Raw genomic sequence first — 19,066 nt, 5'->3', positions numbered from 1 at the left:
TAATTTAGACCATAATTGATATATAGGCAACTTTACATATTATTTCTTTAGATTTAATATAGTAAAAAGGAGTGTTTATTTTACGTGAAAACAAAGTTTTATGAAAAGATTAGTTGTTTTTTTAGGGTAAAATGATAAAGTTTGATTCAGGGTATTATAGCGCACTTGTTAAACAGTGAAATAAATAGTTTACTTATGTAAAGAGAGGTTTTAGTGTATTTCAGACAAAATCTATACCATTAATAGTCACTGGAGAAGATACAAAAGTAAAGATTTAAATAGATGAACTTTATATTGATACCAAATACTCTTTGGAGTATTATTCTCTAAATGTATTAAGTTGTACCCTTTGGAATTTCTTAAAGATACAAAAGACCAGACAAATGCAGAACCTTTTAGGAACAGCTGTAGGCCAACAGCAGGTGATTCTGTGGTCTGTAGTGACTACATGCTGTGTTGTTGTGTTTTTTTAACGTGGCAAAGTGACTAATCACTGTGCCCTTGTCTAAGGCATGCTTCATCATCTTCAAGTACTTTTTTGGCCAAAGATTTCTAAACATAGAGTGTCCATAATAAGCTCAGTATTGGATTGAACAAGTCTGATTTGAGAACTATTGGCAGGAGTGGCTGTAATTATTAAATTCACTAAATAATAAAGCAAGGTAGTAAAGTTGGCTTTTTGTCAAATGGCAGTAGTCTTATTAGCAAAAAGTCATCATTTGCAGGGTCAGAGTGAAAGGAGACTCCAAAGGATTCATTCTGTCCTAATTATAGTTTCACCTATACATATTATGCAAAGCTAATATTTAAAGCATTTGCCAAAATTAACTTCCTCTGCATGTTCTATTACAGTGCAATGAATTGCTGCAGCTTTTTATGTCTTGCTGCTTTTGTATGCCATAATAATCTGTAATTATGGGTTTGCTGCAAATGCTGTAGGGTTTGTTTAATCTAACAGTCTGAAAAGACAACCCTGAATAGACTTATTTAAATGAATGCCAGTTACACAAAGCCTTAGAAGCATCGATATCTTCATGTTGCATTTTCTCCTAAAGCTATTTATTTAGAATTTCATTTTCAATATTTAGAGAATTTCATGTATTTTCTTTATATCTAAATAGATATGTAGAAGAGAGATACATACGTTCTATAGTTTATAACTCAAAAAAAAAATCTAAATAAAATTGCCCAGTTAACAAGTTGAGATATTTTTATCCTTTCATATTTATATATATCCTGAAGAGAAGCAGCTTAGGAAAGAAAATGCTGTTACCTACATTTAAAATCTAAATATATTTTTTAAGTATTCTCAGTGTTAATAATTATGACAGATTTGTGAACAAGCTCATTTGAACTTCATTCCCACTATCTCTTCCTTTGAGAAGAGGATGTATAGGATGGACAGGTACCTGGGCTTAGAGGTTTGTTGTAGGTAAAGAGTGGGGCTTGTTCTTGCAGTTTTATTTATAAGTAAGTTTGAAAAAGGAACTCATAAAACCTGTGTTACTTATAATGCTCTCAAAATTGAATGATTTATATTGCTTCTGTTATATCCAATTTTTTATATGAGTTTTCAATTCATCTTTATAAGAAATCTGTATTATTTTTAGAGAAAAATGGGGTTTAAGGTGTTGTATGTGATTTGTCCATGATCACAGCTCAGGCCAGAGACAGTGTCAGGAATTTGTCTCTATTTTGTGATCTGCTTCTATTAAATTACATTCTTTCACTTCAGAAATGCTCTGCAAAAAAGATTCACTGCTTAGAACAAGTCACCTATTTAAGTTTATCACTCAAAAGGAAAGAAGAAGGAAAAAGAAAGAACAAAATTTTTTTCATACATCAAAAAAATTTTTAATGTCTTTAATTATGATTTTTATTACCATTTAAAATGTGATTTAGTCTTATTTAAATGAGCTTTTCAATTGATCTGGCCCTTTTATATGGTACTTTACACTAAATAATACTATTTTGAAGTTACTATACAAAGAAAAAACAAATTTTGAATTCATTATTTCCATATGTCACAGTGATTTGCCAAAAGAAAGGGACATTTTAACAAAAGAGAAAAATATGAAAATTAGAGTTGTGGTAAAGATGGAAATAACACTGAACTGGGAAGCAAAAGACCAGCCTTGTTCTTCTATGGCAGATAAATCCCTTAACTCGTGTACCCACTTGTCCTCATGTTCAAAATGACAGGTATTGGCTAGGTTGTGTGTAAGGCCCCTAACAGCGTGAACATTCATTAAATTCTGTTATAATGAGGGAAGGGAAAGCAGACACTAGATTCAAGCCACCCCTCTGTTTCTCATCATCCAGTGACATATCTTATTACTTGGCTTGCATATGGTCTTAAAAATGTAGGATTGAATTAAGGTTAATCATTTAGTGTTATCTAGCGTTGAATAGCTGATTTTCAGAACTAGCCGTATTTATAATTGAAGAAAAACTCAATGTAACTGGAACTTTTTAAGTAAACTGAAAAATATTCATATACATATGTATATAGTCACAAACTTGATTGATAATGGAAGATTAAAATTTTGATACTCTTAACATTTCAAAATCAACCAAAGGCCAGAGAAAACTGTTCTTTTTAGAGTTGGAATAATGGAAGAAGATGTTTTTGCTATTAATGGCACAGCTGCTGGTTTCTTGCTGATCTCTGCCTATAGCCAGTGTGTTGGTTCCAACCTTGAGGGCTGTGGCCTTGAAAATGTAACACTTTTCTTTTCTCTTGCCTCTTTTTAAGTATCATATGAGCAGTGCACAAGCTAATGTCCTTATAAACTTTTTTTTTAAGACTTTATTTATTAATTTGAGAGAGAGCGAGAGAGCACAAGTGAGGGAGAAGGAGAAGTAGGCTCCTCGCCAAGCAGGGAGCCCGATGCGGGGCTCGATCCCAGGACCCTGGGATCATGACCTAAGCTGAAAGCAGCCATTCAACCGACTGAGCCACTCAGGCGCCCCTATCCTTATAAACTTTTAAAGTAGGGTTTACTGAGATATAATTTACATAAAATAAAATTTATTCTTTTTTATGTGGGAATTTTACTATAGATTATGTTGGGTGGTTACACAGGTCTGTACAGTTACCAAAATACATCACAAAGTACACTTAAAACTAAGGCATTTATTACATGTAGATAATGCTTTGGTCATCAGGATCAAATCTAGATTTAGATTTAGATCAAATGTAGACTTATTATGGCAGGTAGGCCATAGTATTCCCAAATGATTAAAATCCTTTCAGAATATAAACAATACTCAGACAAGATCACTCTAAGACTATGGTAGAACATTATGGAGACACAGTCATTCTGTAATCGTGTCTATAATTACATAAGACAAGAACACAGTAAACATACAAACACACAACTAAACATCCTAACATGAATGATGAGTACTTCCTTACCAATGACAGCTCTTCCCCTGCCTCCTGGATGAAAAGTATCAAGATAATCGTAACCAAACTGTCTCCACTCCCTGATACCACTTATTTCAGAACTGGCTTCCACATCAGCCCTACTTAGGATCACACTGGCAGTCTTTGGCTAGTGGGCTTTGACAAGTTATTGTCTATCTCCACTTCTTCCTTCCGCCCTTTATTCTCTCTCTGTGTTTTCTGCCTTCTTTTTCCCTTTTCCTCTTCCTTGAGGTCCTGACATTTCAGGCCTCTGAGTGCTATATTCTTTGAGCTTTCTTTTTTTACTCTTTGGTATGATTTTTTTTAAAAAAATTACTCATATGGGTATGCTCTTTATCTGTTTGTTTTCCCTAAGGTATTCAAGGAAGGAAGGAAATATGCTTCTTACATACAACTTAACTGCTCAGACTAGGTCACAATGACCCAGAAGAGTATCTTATAAAAATATAATACATAAGCAGGCCCATAAAATTTGCTTTCCCTTAAAATAAAGTTTTTGTGGCATATACTGGCTATACCAACTCACTGTTTAAATTGATTCTGACTCCTAAAGTTTAGTGAAGGATTACTTTTCTCTGAAACTTTTATATCATTGATAAAAGCCATAATTAAATGACATTTAAGGCATGCTGTCTCTCTGAATTTACTCATAAGAAACTTATCATTTGGATTTCATTGGCTTTCTAATGTGTATACTAAGCGATTTCAGGTGATTTATAATACTCGCGATCCTTCTTTTAAATATGATTTACATATAAAGGCTTAAGTTTAAATTATGACTCCATAAGCAAAACTTTGAAAAAGGGCTTTTTCATAAAATTAACAAAACTTCATCAAAGAGAGTTTTCTTCTTTGCCATCATTCCTGTAGTACAGAATCTGAATTGGAAATACTCATATTTACTCTAATATTTTAATGTGATTTTGGTAATGTGAAGAAATCTCCATTTGTTGTCTAATAATTTCATTGTTAACATGACTTCCTAGGAAGCAGCAGTATTCCCACTCACTTATATTTCTTATTTCTAGTGAAAACTCAAATGCAGCAAGGATTAATCTCGATAGCCGCCCGCACTGTTATTACACATCTGGTAAATCACTTGGGCCATTATCCAATGAGTGGTGGTCCTGCTATGTTAACAAGTCAGGTGTGTGAAAATCATGACAATCATTACAGTGAAAGTACTGAACTTTCTCCTGAACTCTTTGAGAGTCCAAATATCCAGTTCTTTGTGTTGAACAATACAACCTTAGTCTCCTGTATCCAGATCAGATCAGAAGAGAGTATACCCGGAGGAGGTTTATCTGCTGGCCTTGCGTCAGCCAATTCAAATGTTAGAATCATAGTACGTGATCTCTCCGGAAAATATTCATGGGATTCTGCCATTCTGTATGGACCACCTCCTGTGAGTGGCTTGTCAGAGCCTACATCGCTCGTACTTTCATTGTCTCGCCAAGAGAAGCCAGAAGAGCCTCCTACATCTAATGAATGCTTAGAAGATATAACAGTAAATGATGGGATTTCCCTCCAGTTTAAAAGAGGATTTAGAGAAACTGTACCAACTTGGGATACCATAAGAGATGAAGAAGATGTTCTTGACGAGCTTTTGCAGTATTTAGGTATAACTAGTCCTGAATGCTTACAGAGAACTGGAATCTCACTTAATATTCCTGCTCCACAACCTGTGTGCATTTCTGAAAAACAGGAAAATGATGTTATTAATGCTATCCTTAAGCAGCATACAGAGGAAAAAGAATTTGTTGAGAAACACTTTAATGACTTAAACATGAAAGCTGTGGAGCAAGATGAACCAACACCTCAAAAGCCTCAGTCAGCATTTTATTATTGCAGATTGCTTCTTAGTATATTGGGAATGAATTCCTGGGACAAAAGGTAAGAATAAAAGAGAATTTTTTTTTTTAACATTAGTCTTATTCATCTTTTGATCAGGCATTTTAGTTTCTCTTCTTTTCCTCACTAAATTTTATCTACCAATTAGTTCTTTGGCTTTTGGACAGATTTTTTTTTTTTTTTTTTTGAGACGACTGAGTTATATCAGGATTCAAGGGAATAAAAAGATAATAAATTAACTATTAACATTTTCATAATGACTTGTAGAACTTTCTGACTTTGAAATTACAGCTCATATAATTGAAAAAAAAATCTTATTTTTCCAACCTTCACGTAAGCTAATAGGAGAAACTTTTTTTTCTTATAACACTTCTGACACCAAATAGGTGGGTTTTCCACACCAGGCAGGTCCAGCACTAACTGGAGTTAGCACAAACAGATTGAGGGCTCAGACCCACAAGACTGCCCCCCACTTCAGACACAATTGAAAGTCCATATTTCTGACCAACTAGCTATAAATCAGATAACTACCTCCTCAGGTTTGATAATTAGCTGTAATGGCTCACAAAACATTTACTTCTGTTCAGCAGTTTATTATAAAAGGTGGTTAAAGGATACAGATGAACAGACAAATGAAGTACATAGGATGAAGTCTGGAAGGTTCCCAAGTGCAGGAGCTTCTGTTCCTGTGGAGTTGGGGTCTGCCACCGACCCAGCACATTGACTTGAGTTGACTAACCAGGAAGCTCTTTGAACCTCATGGTTTAGGGATTGTTACAGAGGCCTCTTCACATAGGCATGATTAACTATTAACTCAGTCTCCAGCCAGTCTCCCCTCCCCATAGGGGTGGCTGAAAGTTCCAAGCTTCTAATCATGGTTTGTGCTTTCGGATGACCAAGCCCCATCCTGAAGTTATCCAGGAGCACACCAAGCATCACCTCATCAGAACAGAAGATTCTCCTATTACCAGGGAAATTGCAAGAGATTTAGGAACTCTGTAAGATGTTCCTGTCACCTTCATTGCTCAGGAAATAACAAGAGTTTTAGGAGCTCTGTGTCAGGAACTGGGGCAGAGCCCAAATACATATTTCTTATTATGTCACATAAGCCTAACGGGTTTTTTTTGACAAATAACAATATGATCTTTTCTTGTTTGTATCAGAGAAGTTAACTCAAGGTTTATCATCAAATCAGGAAAAGAATCTGTATTTCATTTTTTTAAATTTTGTTTTCTTACACATGTTGCAAAAAGCTTGCAGTTAACACCAAGTATTCATGTAAGTTGGGTAAGAGTTAAATGAAAAGGCATTAGATTTAAATCAGAAGAACCAGGTTAGAGTCATTTAACCATTAAGCTTCAGGCTATAAGTTGAAGAAATAACTCCCACCTCACATAGTGGTGAGAATTTAGATAATGTACATAAAATACCAAGTTGTACACTAGTATAAAGCATCATTATACATTTATTTTTTAAATTTCTGTGATACTAAAAGCTGTAGGGATGTGGAAGACACGACATTATTTAATGTATTGTTTTTGTTCAATTTGTAGTAGGAGGGGAACTCAGGTATCACTGGACAAATAAATCTTAAAGTAATTTAAATGCAGATGAAGCACTGAAATGGAGTTCTACTTGCTTGACTAGCGTTTATAATCTTACTTAATTTAAACACTTCCATTTATTAGAAGGCAGTATTCTCTGCTTTATGGGGAAGACATGTCAGGAATACAGTTTGCCTTATGGTATGTCCAAATGTAGGTAATTGCCACTCATGTAAGTGCATTCTACTCTCTCTTGCTGTAGGATGGTTCATATATTGGCTCTTGAGAAAAATTAAAGGTGGGAAGCTGTATTTTACCACAGCAAGCATTGATTTCATGAATATAATTTGTACGTATTTAGCACATAAAGAATGTATTTGGTAAAATGTCTACATTGCTTCATAGTGTAAAAAATACCTGTAAGGTAACATAAGGAAGAAAGCAAATTCCATCTGGATTACATATGCTTACTTGATAATGATTTAGATTTTGTGAATATTTTATTTCTCATTAGGAGCAACTTTCTTAAATATTTTTAGGAAACTCTTGAGAAGGAACCTGCAAGTACTTTTAGCCATTTTTCTGGATATGAGTTTGAGAAGCTCACAGCATCTGCAAGGAAAAATTGAAGTGATCAATAGATAATGATCCACTGACAGAAATCTATGAGGGCCTTGGTAGAAATAATGACATTTATTCTTTACATTTCTTTTAGGGTCTGTTCTCCTTTGTGTTAGAAGTATGAAAAGGCAAGAAAAGTGTTTAAAAGTTGCATGAGTAGAGTGGAAAGTATTTCTGGGACTGTCATGTCATTCACTGCAAAGGTGATGAAAATGTTTATAAATCTCTCTATTTAGGAGGAGCTTTCATCTCTTGAAGAAAAATGAGAAACTACTTAGAGAACTTAGGAACTTGGATTCAAGACAGTGGTAAGTTGTTGGAGAACCTTCAGATTTATAACTAGCAACTGTCAGCTATTTCTATTTATGTGTGAATAATACTGTATTGTTGACTTTCTGAACAGAAACATTTGATTTACCTATACCTTTAAATAATTAACTTTTTGAAAAAAATGCAGGACTACATTAAACTGTTTGGTATCTTTGAATAGTTTATACCTTTTTAATGCATTTCAGAATTCTTTTGATGGCAGAAATCTAACTGAACTTATAAAATGTCCTTTGGTTTTCCCATAGTTAGACGTTCCAAATATACCCTTTTTGATTAGTCTTGGAGGTCTCAAGTGAAATGACTGGTGAATACAAGCTAGTACATGGGGCGCCTGGGTGGCTCAGTCGTTAAACGTCTGCCTTCGGCTCAGATCATGATCCCAGGGTACTGGGATCGAGCCCCGCGTCGGGCTCCCTCCTCCACGGGAAGCCTGCTTCTCCCTCTCCCACTCCCCCTACTTGTGTTTCTGCTCTCGCTATCTCTCTGTCAAAAAAATAAATAAAATCTTAAAAAAAAAAAATACAAGCTAGTACATACAAAAAATATTAATGGAGCAAAGAACATGGATATAGGTTATTATATTGCTATAAATCTGATTTCTCATTAAGCTCTTGGATATGTACCTGTTTACATTTGGGTTTTGATGTGTAAAATCTTGTTACATCATTATTTTAATGGTATCTAGTTTCTTGATGTATAGTATATGAACAAGACTTCTGGGAAACCAGTACTAGAAACTGCAAAATATTACTTAACTGGAATTTCTGTAAGGTTGACATGTATATATGTTACTTTCTTGTCTAGACTCTAAATAAAATTTATGGATGGGGTTTTTTGGCAGTATAACTAGAAACACATTAATAAAGCAATACTTTGAATACCTGTATTTCTGAGATATCAAATCCACAACCTACTTAATATCCATTTCTCACTCTCTCACATCTTAGTCAGTTGGTGTTTTGTACTTTTATGTTTCCAGTTTTTTGCTTTTTCTGTTCCCACAGTCAGTGTGCCACCCACCTCTGATTTTATTGGTCCTGTCAGCAGACTGGCACATTGTCAGCTATAAAAATGCCATTTCTGACATCCTCAAAACTATTCTTCCACTTAAGTATATATATATATATATATATATATATATATATATATATATATATGACTATAATCAATTCTCTGATCAGAATCATTCTTTTTTTTTTTAGATTTTATTTTATTGAGAGCACATGCACATGTGAGTTGGGGGGGAGGAGCAGAGGGATAGAGAATCTCAAGCAGACTCCCCACTGAGCGTGGAGCCTGATGCAGGGCTGGATCTCTCAGGACCGTGAGATCATGACCTGAGCCAAAACCCAAGAGTCTGTCGCTTAACCAACTGAGCCATGCAGGCGCCCCTGATCCAGATCATTCTTCACATCTACTTTCTCTACTCCTAGGCAGCAGTATATTACTAGAGAAAATGATCAAACCAGTGTGATATAGAGAGTTACTGTAGATTCATGCTCCTTTACTTCAGCAATACCTTCTCTACTGTTTGGCAAATTTCTTATCCCTTGTTCACTTCTTACTTTGTTCCTCAGAGTAATTATTATAAACCACTTCTTTGTTCTTCAAGCCCTTCATTATAGTCAAAAGATCATCTCTACTCTAACCTCACTGAGGATTCAATTCAAATGTTTGACCTCCTATGTGAAAGACAGTCTGGTAGAACAATAGTTCCTAACCTTTCATCCTCAACCCATTCATATTTAACACACATTAGTCACACCTCTAATTAAATCCAGTGATTCTGACAATTGGGGAATTCATTTGAAACAAACTACCATGCCAGCAGTATTCTATAGGAATGCAAAATAAACAAGATTATTCATTCCTTTCCCATATCAAACAACTCCGCCTTATAACTTCTCTTTAAAATTTCTATATTGAGCCATCTTTTCTTGCTCACCTTCAGTTTCAGAAAAACCTTTTTTTTTTTTTCTGTCTATACTTCTACCTCCTACCTTCTCTGCTTGCTCTAGGATCTTCAAAAAGTGACCACATCTTTATCTTGTATTTCTACTTACCCCTTTACCATAAGCACAGTTGTTACATTTCTTTAAACAAAAGAAAACAAAACTGTCCTCAGTTACCATCCTTTCAAGCTATAGTCTATCCCTTTCATGCCTTTTACTACCAAATTTTATGAGAAAATATCTTTACTCACTTCTTTGGTTTTTGTGGTTTTTAGCTTTTTTCAGAATAATCTTTTAAAAATAATGTCTAGTTTCTCTAGTTATTATAGAAAATATACAATAAAAAAATAAACCATATATTTATAACACTATTCTGAACATTTATTTTCAGTCTTTTTTGATATACATATGATTTTTTTATTTTAAAAAACTGGAATCCTAGTAATATGTATACAGTAAGTTATCTTTTAAAAAGGACTTTATCATGTTGGGAGCATTTTCCTCAGGCATTTTGATATTTTTCAAAAATAATTTTTTATGGTGCCAAGTTCTATGATTATTGGACATTGACATTGTTTTTAATATCTTGCCGTAGGATAGGTTCCTAGAAATGGAATTATTACATCAAAGCATAAGAACTTATTTCAGGCCATACATACTACAGAATTACTTTTCACTAAGTACTAATTTCTAATTAGTACCAACATTATGTAGAACACTAGTATAACTTCAATCTGGCCAACACAAGGTATTGGTCATATTTTCTAAATCTTTCCTAGCTTGGGAGGCAGATCATGGTATCTCTTTAATTTATTGTTCTTTACTACTAGTGAAGTTAATATCTTTCATGTATTTGTAAGAAATTTTAATCTTTTTTCAAATTCCCTCTTAGTGTCCTTTTTCTATTTAAAAGGAAATTTTTCTTAATTGCAGGAGCTCTTCTACATATGTGTGTATCTAAGGATTAACTTTTGTACTTATTGTGGGAGTTTTCCCAGTTAGTTGTTTGGCTTTCGGTTTTCAATAACTTCATATTGTTTAGCATACAGGTTTTTCATTTTTATGTAATTTTATTTCTCAGTCTTCTTTCTTTGGATTTTTTTCAGTTGCTTATTGTGCTTAGAGAATTCTGTCTTGAAATCAATTAAATGTTCTACTGTATTTCCTTCTAGATCCATAATTACTTGGTAGGAATGGTAATTATTTTACATTTAATTCTTTATTTCTTCTGGAATACATTTTAGTTTATGGAATAAAAAATGGAACTAGCTTGAATATTGGAGAATAGTCTATTTCCATAATTTGTTGAATAATCCATAACTTTCTCATTGATTTGATGTTTCCTTTATCAAATATTAACCGGTTTATTTCAGAGCTATCTGTTCATTTCTGTTGAGTTGTCTATCAGTTTTATGCAGATGTTAGTGATTATTATAGCTTTGTAATTTAATATCTGATAGACCCAGTCTTCTTCCTCACCCTATTCATACATATTCTTCTTTTCTTTGATATTATCACCTGTTTTTTCTTCTGGATACGTGTTAGAATTACGCTCTTGTTTTCCAGAAAAAAAATCCCATTGATATTTTGGTTTTGATTTACAATAAAACTTTCATATGCAGAGAATAAGTACATTTGCTATCATCATTCTTCCCATTCATAATCATGGTGTGTTTTTCATTTATTCTGAGACCCAGACATTACTTTTAGGGTTATTTTATTGTTGTTATGGTATTCTAAATAGAATTTTTTTCCCATTATATTTTGCTCTCCAAATACTTTAGTGAATTCTCTTATTTATTTTAAACATTTTATAGTTGTCTATTCAGATCTGTTTAGGTATGTAATTATCTTACAAATAATCTCTTTTCTAAAAGTTATGCCTATTTTTGCTTATATCATATTTTATTGCATTGACTAGAACTTGCACTACAGGGTTAAATACCTGTTGCAAGAGTGGACATCCTGTTATTGGAATCTTTTTCAGCATCTATTCAAATTTTCATATAGTTTTGCTTTCTTAACTGATGTATATTATATGTAGTATCACTAGATTGCTAATATTAAATAATTCTTGGAATAACCTACTGGGTCATTTGACTTCCTGTTGTGTTCAATTTACTAGACTTTAATTTTGAATTAGGGTATAGCCCATTTCTAAGCATATTCTATATTTATTTAATTTTTTATCTGTTCTTACTATGTTTAAAGTTAAGATTATAGCCGGCTTCATGAAACGAATATTATCTGTTGTTTGAAAATTTGGAATAACTAGTAAAATTTCTAATTCTTTCAGTTTGTTTCATCATTATTAGCCTCTGGGTTTTCTTTTAGCTCTTGGGTCAACTTCAGTGTTTTTTGGTTTTTTACAAAACTCCTTTTCATTGAGGTTTTCAAAATGCATACTAATACAGATTAGTACATACACACACATCATAATTCCGCTATATTCCTTTTCTCATTTTAGTTTTGTGGGATTTTTTTTTTTGCTCTTTTTAAAAAATTAATTTATGTGTTCCCATATCATCCCTTCAAAATTTTTTCCCTCTAGCTTTATTGAGATAGCATTGACAATAGCATTTGATAATAGCCATACAACATTGTGATAGTTTATGGTTTAAGCATAATGATTTATAAATATATATATTGTAAAATGATTTCTACAATAAGGTTAGTTAACACATTCATCACCTCACATAGTTATAATTTTTTGTGTGATGAGAACCTTAAAAATCCGCTCTCTTAGCAACCTTTAAATACATAATACAGTACTGTTAACTGTAGTTACTATGCTGTACTTTACTTCCCCAGAACTTACTCATCTCACAGCTGGAAGTTTATACCCTTTGACCACCTTCACCCATTTTGCCCATTTCCCTATCCCCCACCCCTGAAACCAGTCTGTTCTCTGCTTCTGTGAGTTCATTTTTTTCAGATTCCACATATAAGTAAGAACATACAATATTTGTCTGTCTCTGTCTGACTTATTTCACTTAGCATAATGCCTTCAGGTTTCATCCAAGTTGTCACAAATGGCAGGATTTCCTCCTTTTGTTATGGCTGAATTTCATTGTATAGTTGGCCCTTGAAGAACACAGGAATCAAGAGCACCAACCTCACCCCATCCCCATGCAGTTCAATATCTGCATATAACTTTGACTTCCTAAAAACTTAACTACCAATAGCCTACTCTTGACTGGAGGCCTTACTGATAATATAAAGTCAATTAACATATATTTTATATGTGTTATATATTGTATTCTTAAAGTAAGCTATAGAAAAATGTTACTGAGAAAATCATAAGAGAAAATACATTTACAGTACTGTACTGTATTTACTGAAAAAAAATTTGTTTATAAATAGACCCATGCAGTTCAAACCCCTCTTGTTCAAGGGTCAACTGTACATGTATACCACATTTTCTTGATCCATTCATCTGTTGATGAACACAGGTTGTTTTCATACCTTGGCTATTGTAAACAATGCTGCAGTGAACATGGGGATGCAGATATCTCTTCAAGGTAGTAATTTTGGGGTTTTTTTGGATATATATCCAGAAGTGGGATTGCTGGATCATGTAGTAGTTCTGTTTTTAATTTTTTGAGGAACCTCTATACTGTTTCCCATAAAGGCTGCATCAATTTACATTCCCACCAACAGTTTACAACAAGGGTTGTCTTTTCTGTATATCCTCACCAACACTTGTTATCTCTTGTCTTTTTGATAATAGCCATTCTAGCAAGTGTGAGGTAATATTTCATTGTGGTTTTGATTTTCATTTCCCCAGTGATTAGTGATGCTGGGCACCTTTTCATGTATGTGCTGGTCATTTGAATATCCTCTTTGGAAAAATGTCTCTTTGGGTCCTTGCCCATTTTTTTTTTTTAGGTCCTCTTTTCTTTTTTCTTTTTGTCCATTTTAATTGGATTATTTGTTTTATTGCTGTTGTATGAGTTCCTTAATATTTTGGATACTAACCCATTATCAGATACATATATATAGTTTGCGAATATTTTCTTCCACTTCATAGGTTGCCTTTTCATTTTGTTTATCATTGTTTTGCCATGCAGAAGCTTTTTAGTTTGATGTTTTGGTTTTGTTGCTTGTGCTTTCATATCTGAAAAAGCATTGCCGGGACCAGTGTCAAAGAGCTTATCCTCTATTTTTCTTCTAGGAGTTTTACAATATTAAGTCTTTAATCCATTTCATGTTAATTTTTGTGAGTGGCATAAGGTAGGGGTCCAGTTTCATTCTTTTGCATATGAATATCTAGTGTAGTGAAGAGACCATCTTTCCTCCATTGATATTCTTGGCTCCCTTTTCAAATATTAGTTGACTATTCGTGCACGGGTTTATTTCTGGGTTCACAGTTCTGTTCAATTGATCTTTGTGTCTGTCCTTATTCCAGTATGGTTTTGATAACTGTAGCTTTGTAATATAGTTTGAAATCAGTAAATGTGATGCCTCCAGCTTTGTTATTCTGTTTTAGGATTGCTTTGGCTATTTGGTGTCTTTTATGGTTCCATATGAATTTTAGTATAGCTTTTCTATTTCTGTAAAAAAAAAAAAAAAAAAAGATGCCATTGGAATTTTGATAGGGATTGCAGTGAATCAATGGATTACTTTAGATGGTGTGACCATTTTAATATTAATCCATGAACCACAGGCTATCTTTCATCAATGTCTCATAGTTTTCATTGTGAAGATCTTTCATCTTGGCTAAATTTATTCCTAAGCAATTTTTTGGGATGCTATTATAAATGAGATTGTTTTCTTTATTTCTTTTTCAAATAATTCATTGTTAGTGTATAGAAAAATGACTGGTTTTGTGTATTGATTTTATATCCTGCAACTTTACTGAATTTCTTTACTAGTTCTGGCAGTTTTTTGGTGGAATCTTTTGTATTTTCTTTGTTTAAGATTATGTCATGTGCAAAAAGAGATAATCATACTACTTTCTCCCCAGTTCAGATGCTTTCTATTTCTTTTTATTGCTTGATTGCTCTGGCTATGACTTCCAATACTGTGTTGAATAGGAGTGATGAGGTTGGGCACTCTGATTTTGTTCCTGATCTTAGAAAAAAGAAGTCTTTCAGCTTTTCACCACAGAGAATGTTAGTTGTGGGCTTATCAGATATGGCCTTAATTATTTTGAGGTACATTCCTTCTATACCCAGTTTGTTGAGACTGTTTATCAAGAATGAGTATTGAATTTTGTCAAATTGTTTTGCTGCATCTGTTGAGATGATTGTATGATTTTTATCTTTTATTCCGTTGAGGTGATGTATAACATCTATTGGTTTGCATATGTTGAACCATCTTTGCATCCAGAGGATGAATCTCACTTTATCATGTTGTATGATTCTTTAATGTGCTATTGAATTCTATTTGCTAGTATTTTGTTGAAAATTTTTACATCTATATTCATCAGAGATGTTGGCCTCTAATTTTCTTTTCTTGTAGTATTCTTACCTAGCTTTGGTATCAAGGTAATGCTCTCCTGGTAAAATGAGTTTGGAAGTATTCCCACCTTTTCACTTTTCTGGAAGAGTTTGAGAAGAGTAGGTATTAATTCTTTAAGTGTTGGGTAGAATTCACAGTGAAGCCATCTGGTACCGGGCTTTTCTTTGTTGGGAAGTTTTTGATTACTGCTTCCATCTGCTTACATGTTATTGGTCTGTTTAGATTTTCTGGTTTTCATAATTAAGTCTTGGTAGGTTGTACATTTCTAGGAATTTATGCATTTCTTTTAGGTTGTCCACTTGTTTGGTAAATAGTTGTTCATCATAGTCTCTTATGATCATTTGCATTTCTGTGGTATCAGTTGTAACATCTCCTTTTCATTTGTTGTAATATTTATTTGGGTCCTTTTTTGTTATGGTTGGTCTAGCAAAAGGTTTATTAATCTTGTTTATGTTTTCAAAGAACCAGCTCTTGGTTTTGTTCATCTTTTCTATTTTCCTATTCTTTATTTCATTTATTTATGCTCTAATTTTTATTATTTCCTTTCTTCTGTTAACTTTGGGCTTAGTTTATTCTTCTTTTTCTAGTTCCTTTAGGTATAAAGTTAGGTTGTTTATTTGAGATAGTTCTTTCTTTCTTGATGTATGTATTTATCACTATAAGCTCCCCTCTTGGAACTGCTTTTGCTACATTCCATAAGTTATGGTTTATTGTATTTCCTTTTCTTTTTGTCTCAAGATATTTTTAATTTCCCTGTTGATTTCTTCTTTGATGCATTGGTTGTTCAGGAGTGTGTCATTTAGTTTCCCTGTATTTGTGAATTTTCCAGCTTTCCTCCTGTTTATTAATTTCTAGTTTAATTCCTTTGTAGTTGGAAAAGATACGTGATACTAATTTCTGTCTTCTTGAATTTGTTGAGACTTGTGTGTTTTAGCACATGATCTATCGTAGAAAATGTTCCATGTGCACTTGAGAAGAATGTGTATTTGCTGCGATTGGACAGAATATTCCGTATATGTCTGTTAAGTCCATTTGGTCTATAGTATTGTTCAAATTCACTTTCTTATTTGATTTCCTATCTGGATGATCTGTCCATTGTTGAGAGTGGGGTATTAATGTCCCCAACTGTTATTGTATTGCTGTGTATTTCCCTTTTCTTTTAGTACTTGGTTTATATATTTAGGTGTGCCAATGTTGGGTGCATAAATATTTATAATTGTTATATCTTCTTGATGGATTGACCCCTTTTCTTTATGATAGTAACTTTTTTTTTTTTTTTTTTACCATTTTTAACTCACAGTCTATTTTGTCTGATATAAATATAGCTACCTTTGCTTTCTCTTGTTTATCATTTGCTTAAAATATTATTTCCTGTCCCTTCAGTTCTCATTCTCTGTTCACCCTTAAAGCTAAAATGAGTCTCCTGTAAGCAGCATATCATTTGGATCTCATTTTTTTGTCCATTCAGCCATTCTGTGTCTTTTGATTGAAGAATTTAATCTATTTACATTTAAAGTAATTGTTGAGAGGTAAAAACTTACTAATGCCATTTCTTCATTGTTTTCTGTTTTGTAGATCCTTTGTTTTTTGCTTTCTCTCTTAGTGTCTTCATTTGTGATTTAAAGACTTTTTGTACTAGTATGTTTGAATCCTTTGTCATAGTCTTTTGTTTATCTGCTACAAGTTTTTTCCTTTGTGGTTACCACAAGGCTTATATAAAATATGTTATATTTATAACATCTTATTTTAAGCTGATTACAACTTGATAGATAGCATATAGAAACTTTATACTTTTACTTCTTCCTCACATTTTAGATTATTGGTGTTACTACAATAACAAATTGTTATGTTTATGATTATTTTAAAAACATTTTCTAACTTTTAAACTAAAGTTATAATTACTTATGCATCACCATTACAGTGGGTTTTTTTTCTTGATGCAAATAATCTACTTAATCTTTTCAAAGAAACAGTTTTTAGTTTATTATATTCTGTTTTCTAACTCATTAATTTTTGTCTATTATTTCTTATTTATAAGCTTTATATTGTTCTTTTTCTTCTAGAATTGAATGTTTTTGTCTTACTTTTATTTTTTAACAATGAAATGGTCTTAGGCTATAAAATTTTTCAGAGTACAACTCCTGTCCATTTTTTTAGTCTCAGCTTAAAAATCATGTTTTCTGAAATCCTTTAGGGAAAGGAACTACCTCTCTTTACCTTCCTCCCCAGACTATGTTTGGATCTTCCATGTGCTCTCACAGAGCCCTATAACACTTCCCTGTCATAACATTTGTCACAGTGTATTATTATTATTATTACTATTATTATTCTTAGATATTCTTATTACTTCTTTCCAAAACAATTATAATAACCCTCTAAATAATCTGTGAGTTCTTATATCCTAACTCTTCCCCATGATAATTTATCTTTGGTACTAAATGGTCAAGTCCTTGAGGGCAAGAATCATAACTCTTTTGCTCTCTTGCTCAACATGTGTTCCAGACCTCACTGCTCTACTGAAACTATCCTTCTGAAGGTTAGTATCTTGACCATCAAGTCTAGAGTTTTCTCAATCTTCAACATTTTATCTCATTAACTAAATTTAGTTAGCATTTTAAAAGATTACAGCAGTTTTAGATTTACAAAATAATTGATTGCAAAGTACAGAGAGTTCCCACATACCCTTTTCCCCTACACATAATTTTTCTATCTCTTGTATCAGTGTGATAACATCTGTTAAAATTGATGAAACAATATTGATATATTAACTGAAGTCCATAGTTTACATTAGAGTTCATTCTCTGTGTTGTACATTGTATGCATTTTGACAAATGTGTAGTTAACAGGTATCCACCATTACAGTATCCTATAGAATAGTTTCACTGCCCTAAAAACCCCTTGAGTATTATATCCCCTAATTTAATACTGTAGTCTATTCTCTAAAATGTTCTTCTCCCCGGCTTCTGTAGCACTACAATTACCTCATTCAACTCCTAATTCTCTAATTATTCCAAGTTTGTCTTCACTGGCTCATCTTTTACCTCATAACCCCCTAATATAGTTATTCCCCTCATTGGGATATCTCTCCTATCTTCTTAACCCCATTCTTTCCATGTACTTGTCTCTCAATTCTCTTGTCATGATTTTGCAGCTGCCTATTACAAATTTTTACCTGCTTCCTCCCAGGTCACCATTTTGTTCCCAAATCAGATCCTCCTCATAATTTTCTTGATTATGTTTAGAAATATCATTTCAGTCACCCAAACTTGACCATTTCCTTTCTCTTGCCCTTAGATTTTCATAACTATTGCGCCAGTTCTTATTATCCCTTCTTCTATGCTTTTCTTGCCCCCAACCCCTTGATTCATGTCCTTACTACTTTAAAGAGACTATTACAAAGAGCAAGAGATGAAGTCTATCAGCACCATTTTTCCAACAGTATTTGCTCACTTTGCGTCTCTGTCACATTTTGTTAATTCTTGCAATATTTCAAACTTTTTCATTATATTTGTTATGGTGATCTATTATCAGTGGTTATGATTTGCTGAAAGCTCAAATGATGGTTAGCATTTTTTAGCAAAAAAGGTGATTTTTTAAATTAAGGTATGTGCTTTTTTAGGCATAATGCTGTTGCACACCTAATAAAGTATAGTATAGTATAAACGTAACTTTTATATACACCTTATTGCTGTATTCACTTTATTGTAGCCTACAACTAAACCTGCAATTTCTCTGAGGTAGGCTTGTACTTTTCTGATGGACTAGAGAGGAAAAATGAAAAGTGATGTTGTTTATACTCTTATCTTCCTAGACCATTTATAGATCCTTTATTTTCTTTGACTAGATTAACTGATTCCTGTTCCTCTTGGTTGAAC

At 33.0% G+C, this 19,066-nt stretch overlaps 1 protein-coding gene across 8 annotated transcripts in view; it reads left to right on the top strand.

Moving 5' to 3' along the window:
- The window catches only part of RALGAPA1 (Ral GTPase activating protein catalytic subunit alpha 1), a 247,809-nt gene that overhangs the window by 151,735 nt on the left and 77,008 nt on the right, over positions 1-19,066 (top strand). For all 8 annotated transcript variants that reach the window (XM_078053575.1, XM_078053573.1, XM_078053572.1 and 5 more), the window contains 2 exons: positions 4,459-5,323; positions 7,683-7,754. In XM_078053575.1, coding sequence (XP_077909701.1) covers positions 4,459-5,323; positions 7,683-7,754 — 937 coding nt within the window. The remainder of the gene's footprint in view (positions 1-4,458; positions 5,324-7,682; positions 7,755-19,066) is intronic.

Source organism: Halichoerus grypus, chromosome 8 (genome assembly GCF_964656455.1).
Source record: "Halichoerus grypus chromosome 8, mHalGry1.hap1.1, whole genome shotgun sequence".
In the NCBI taxonomy this organism is placed as follows: Eukaryota; Metazoa; Chordata; class Mammalia; order Carnivora; family Phocidae; genus Halichoerus; species Halichoerus grypus.
This window is presented reverse-complemented; position numbering and strand designations above follow the sequence as displayed.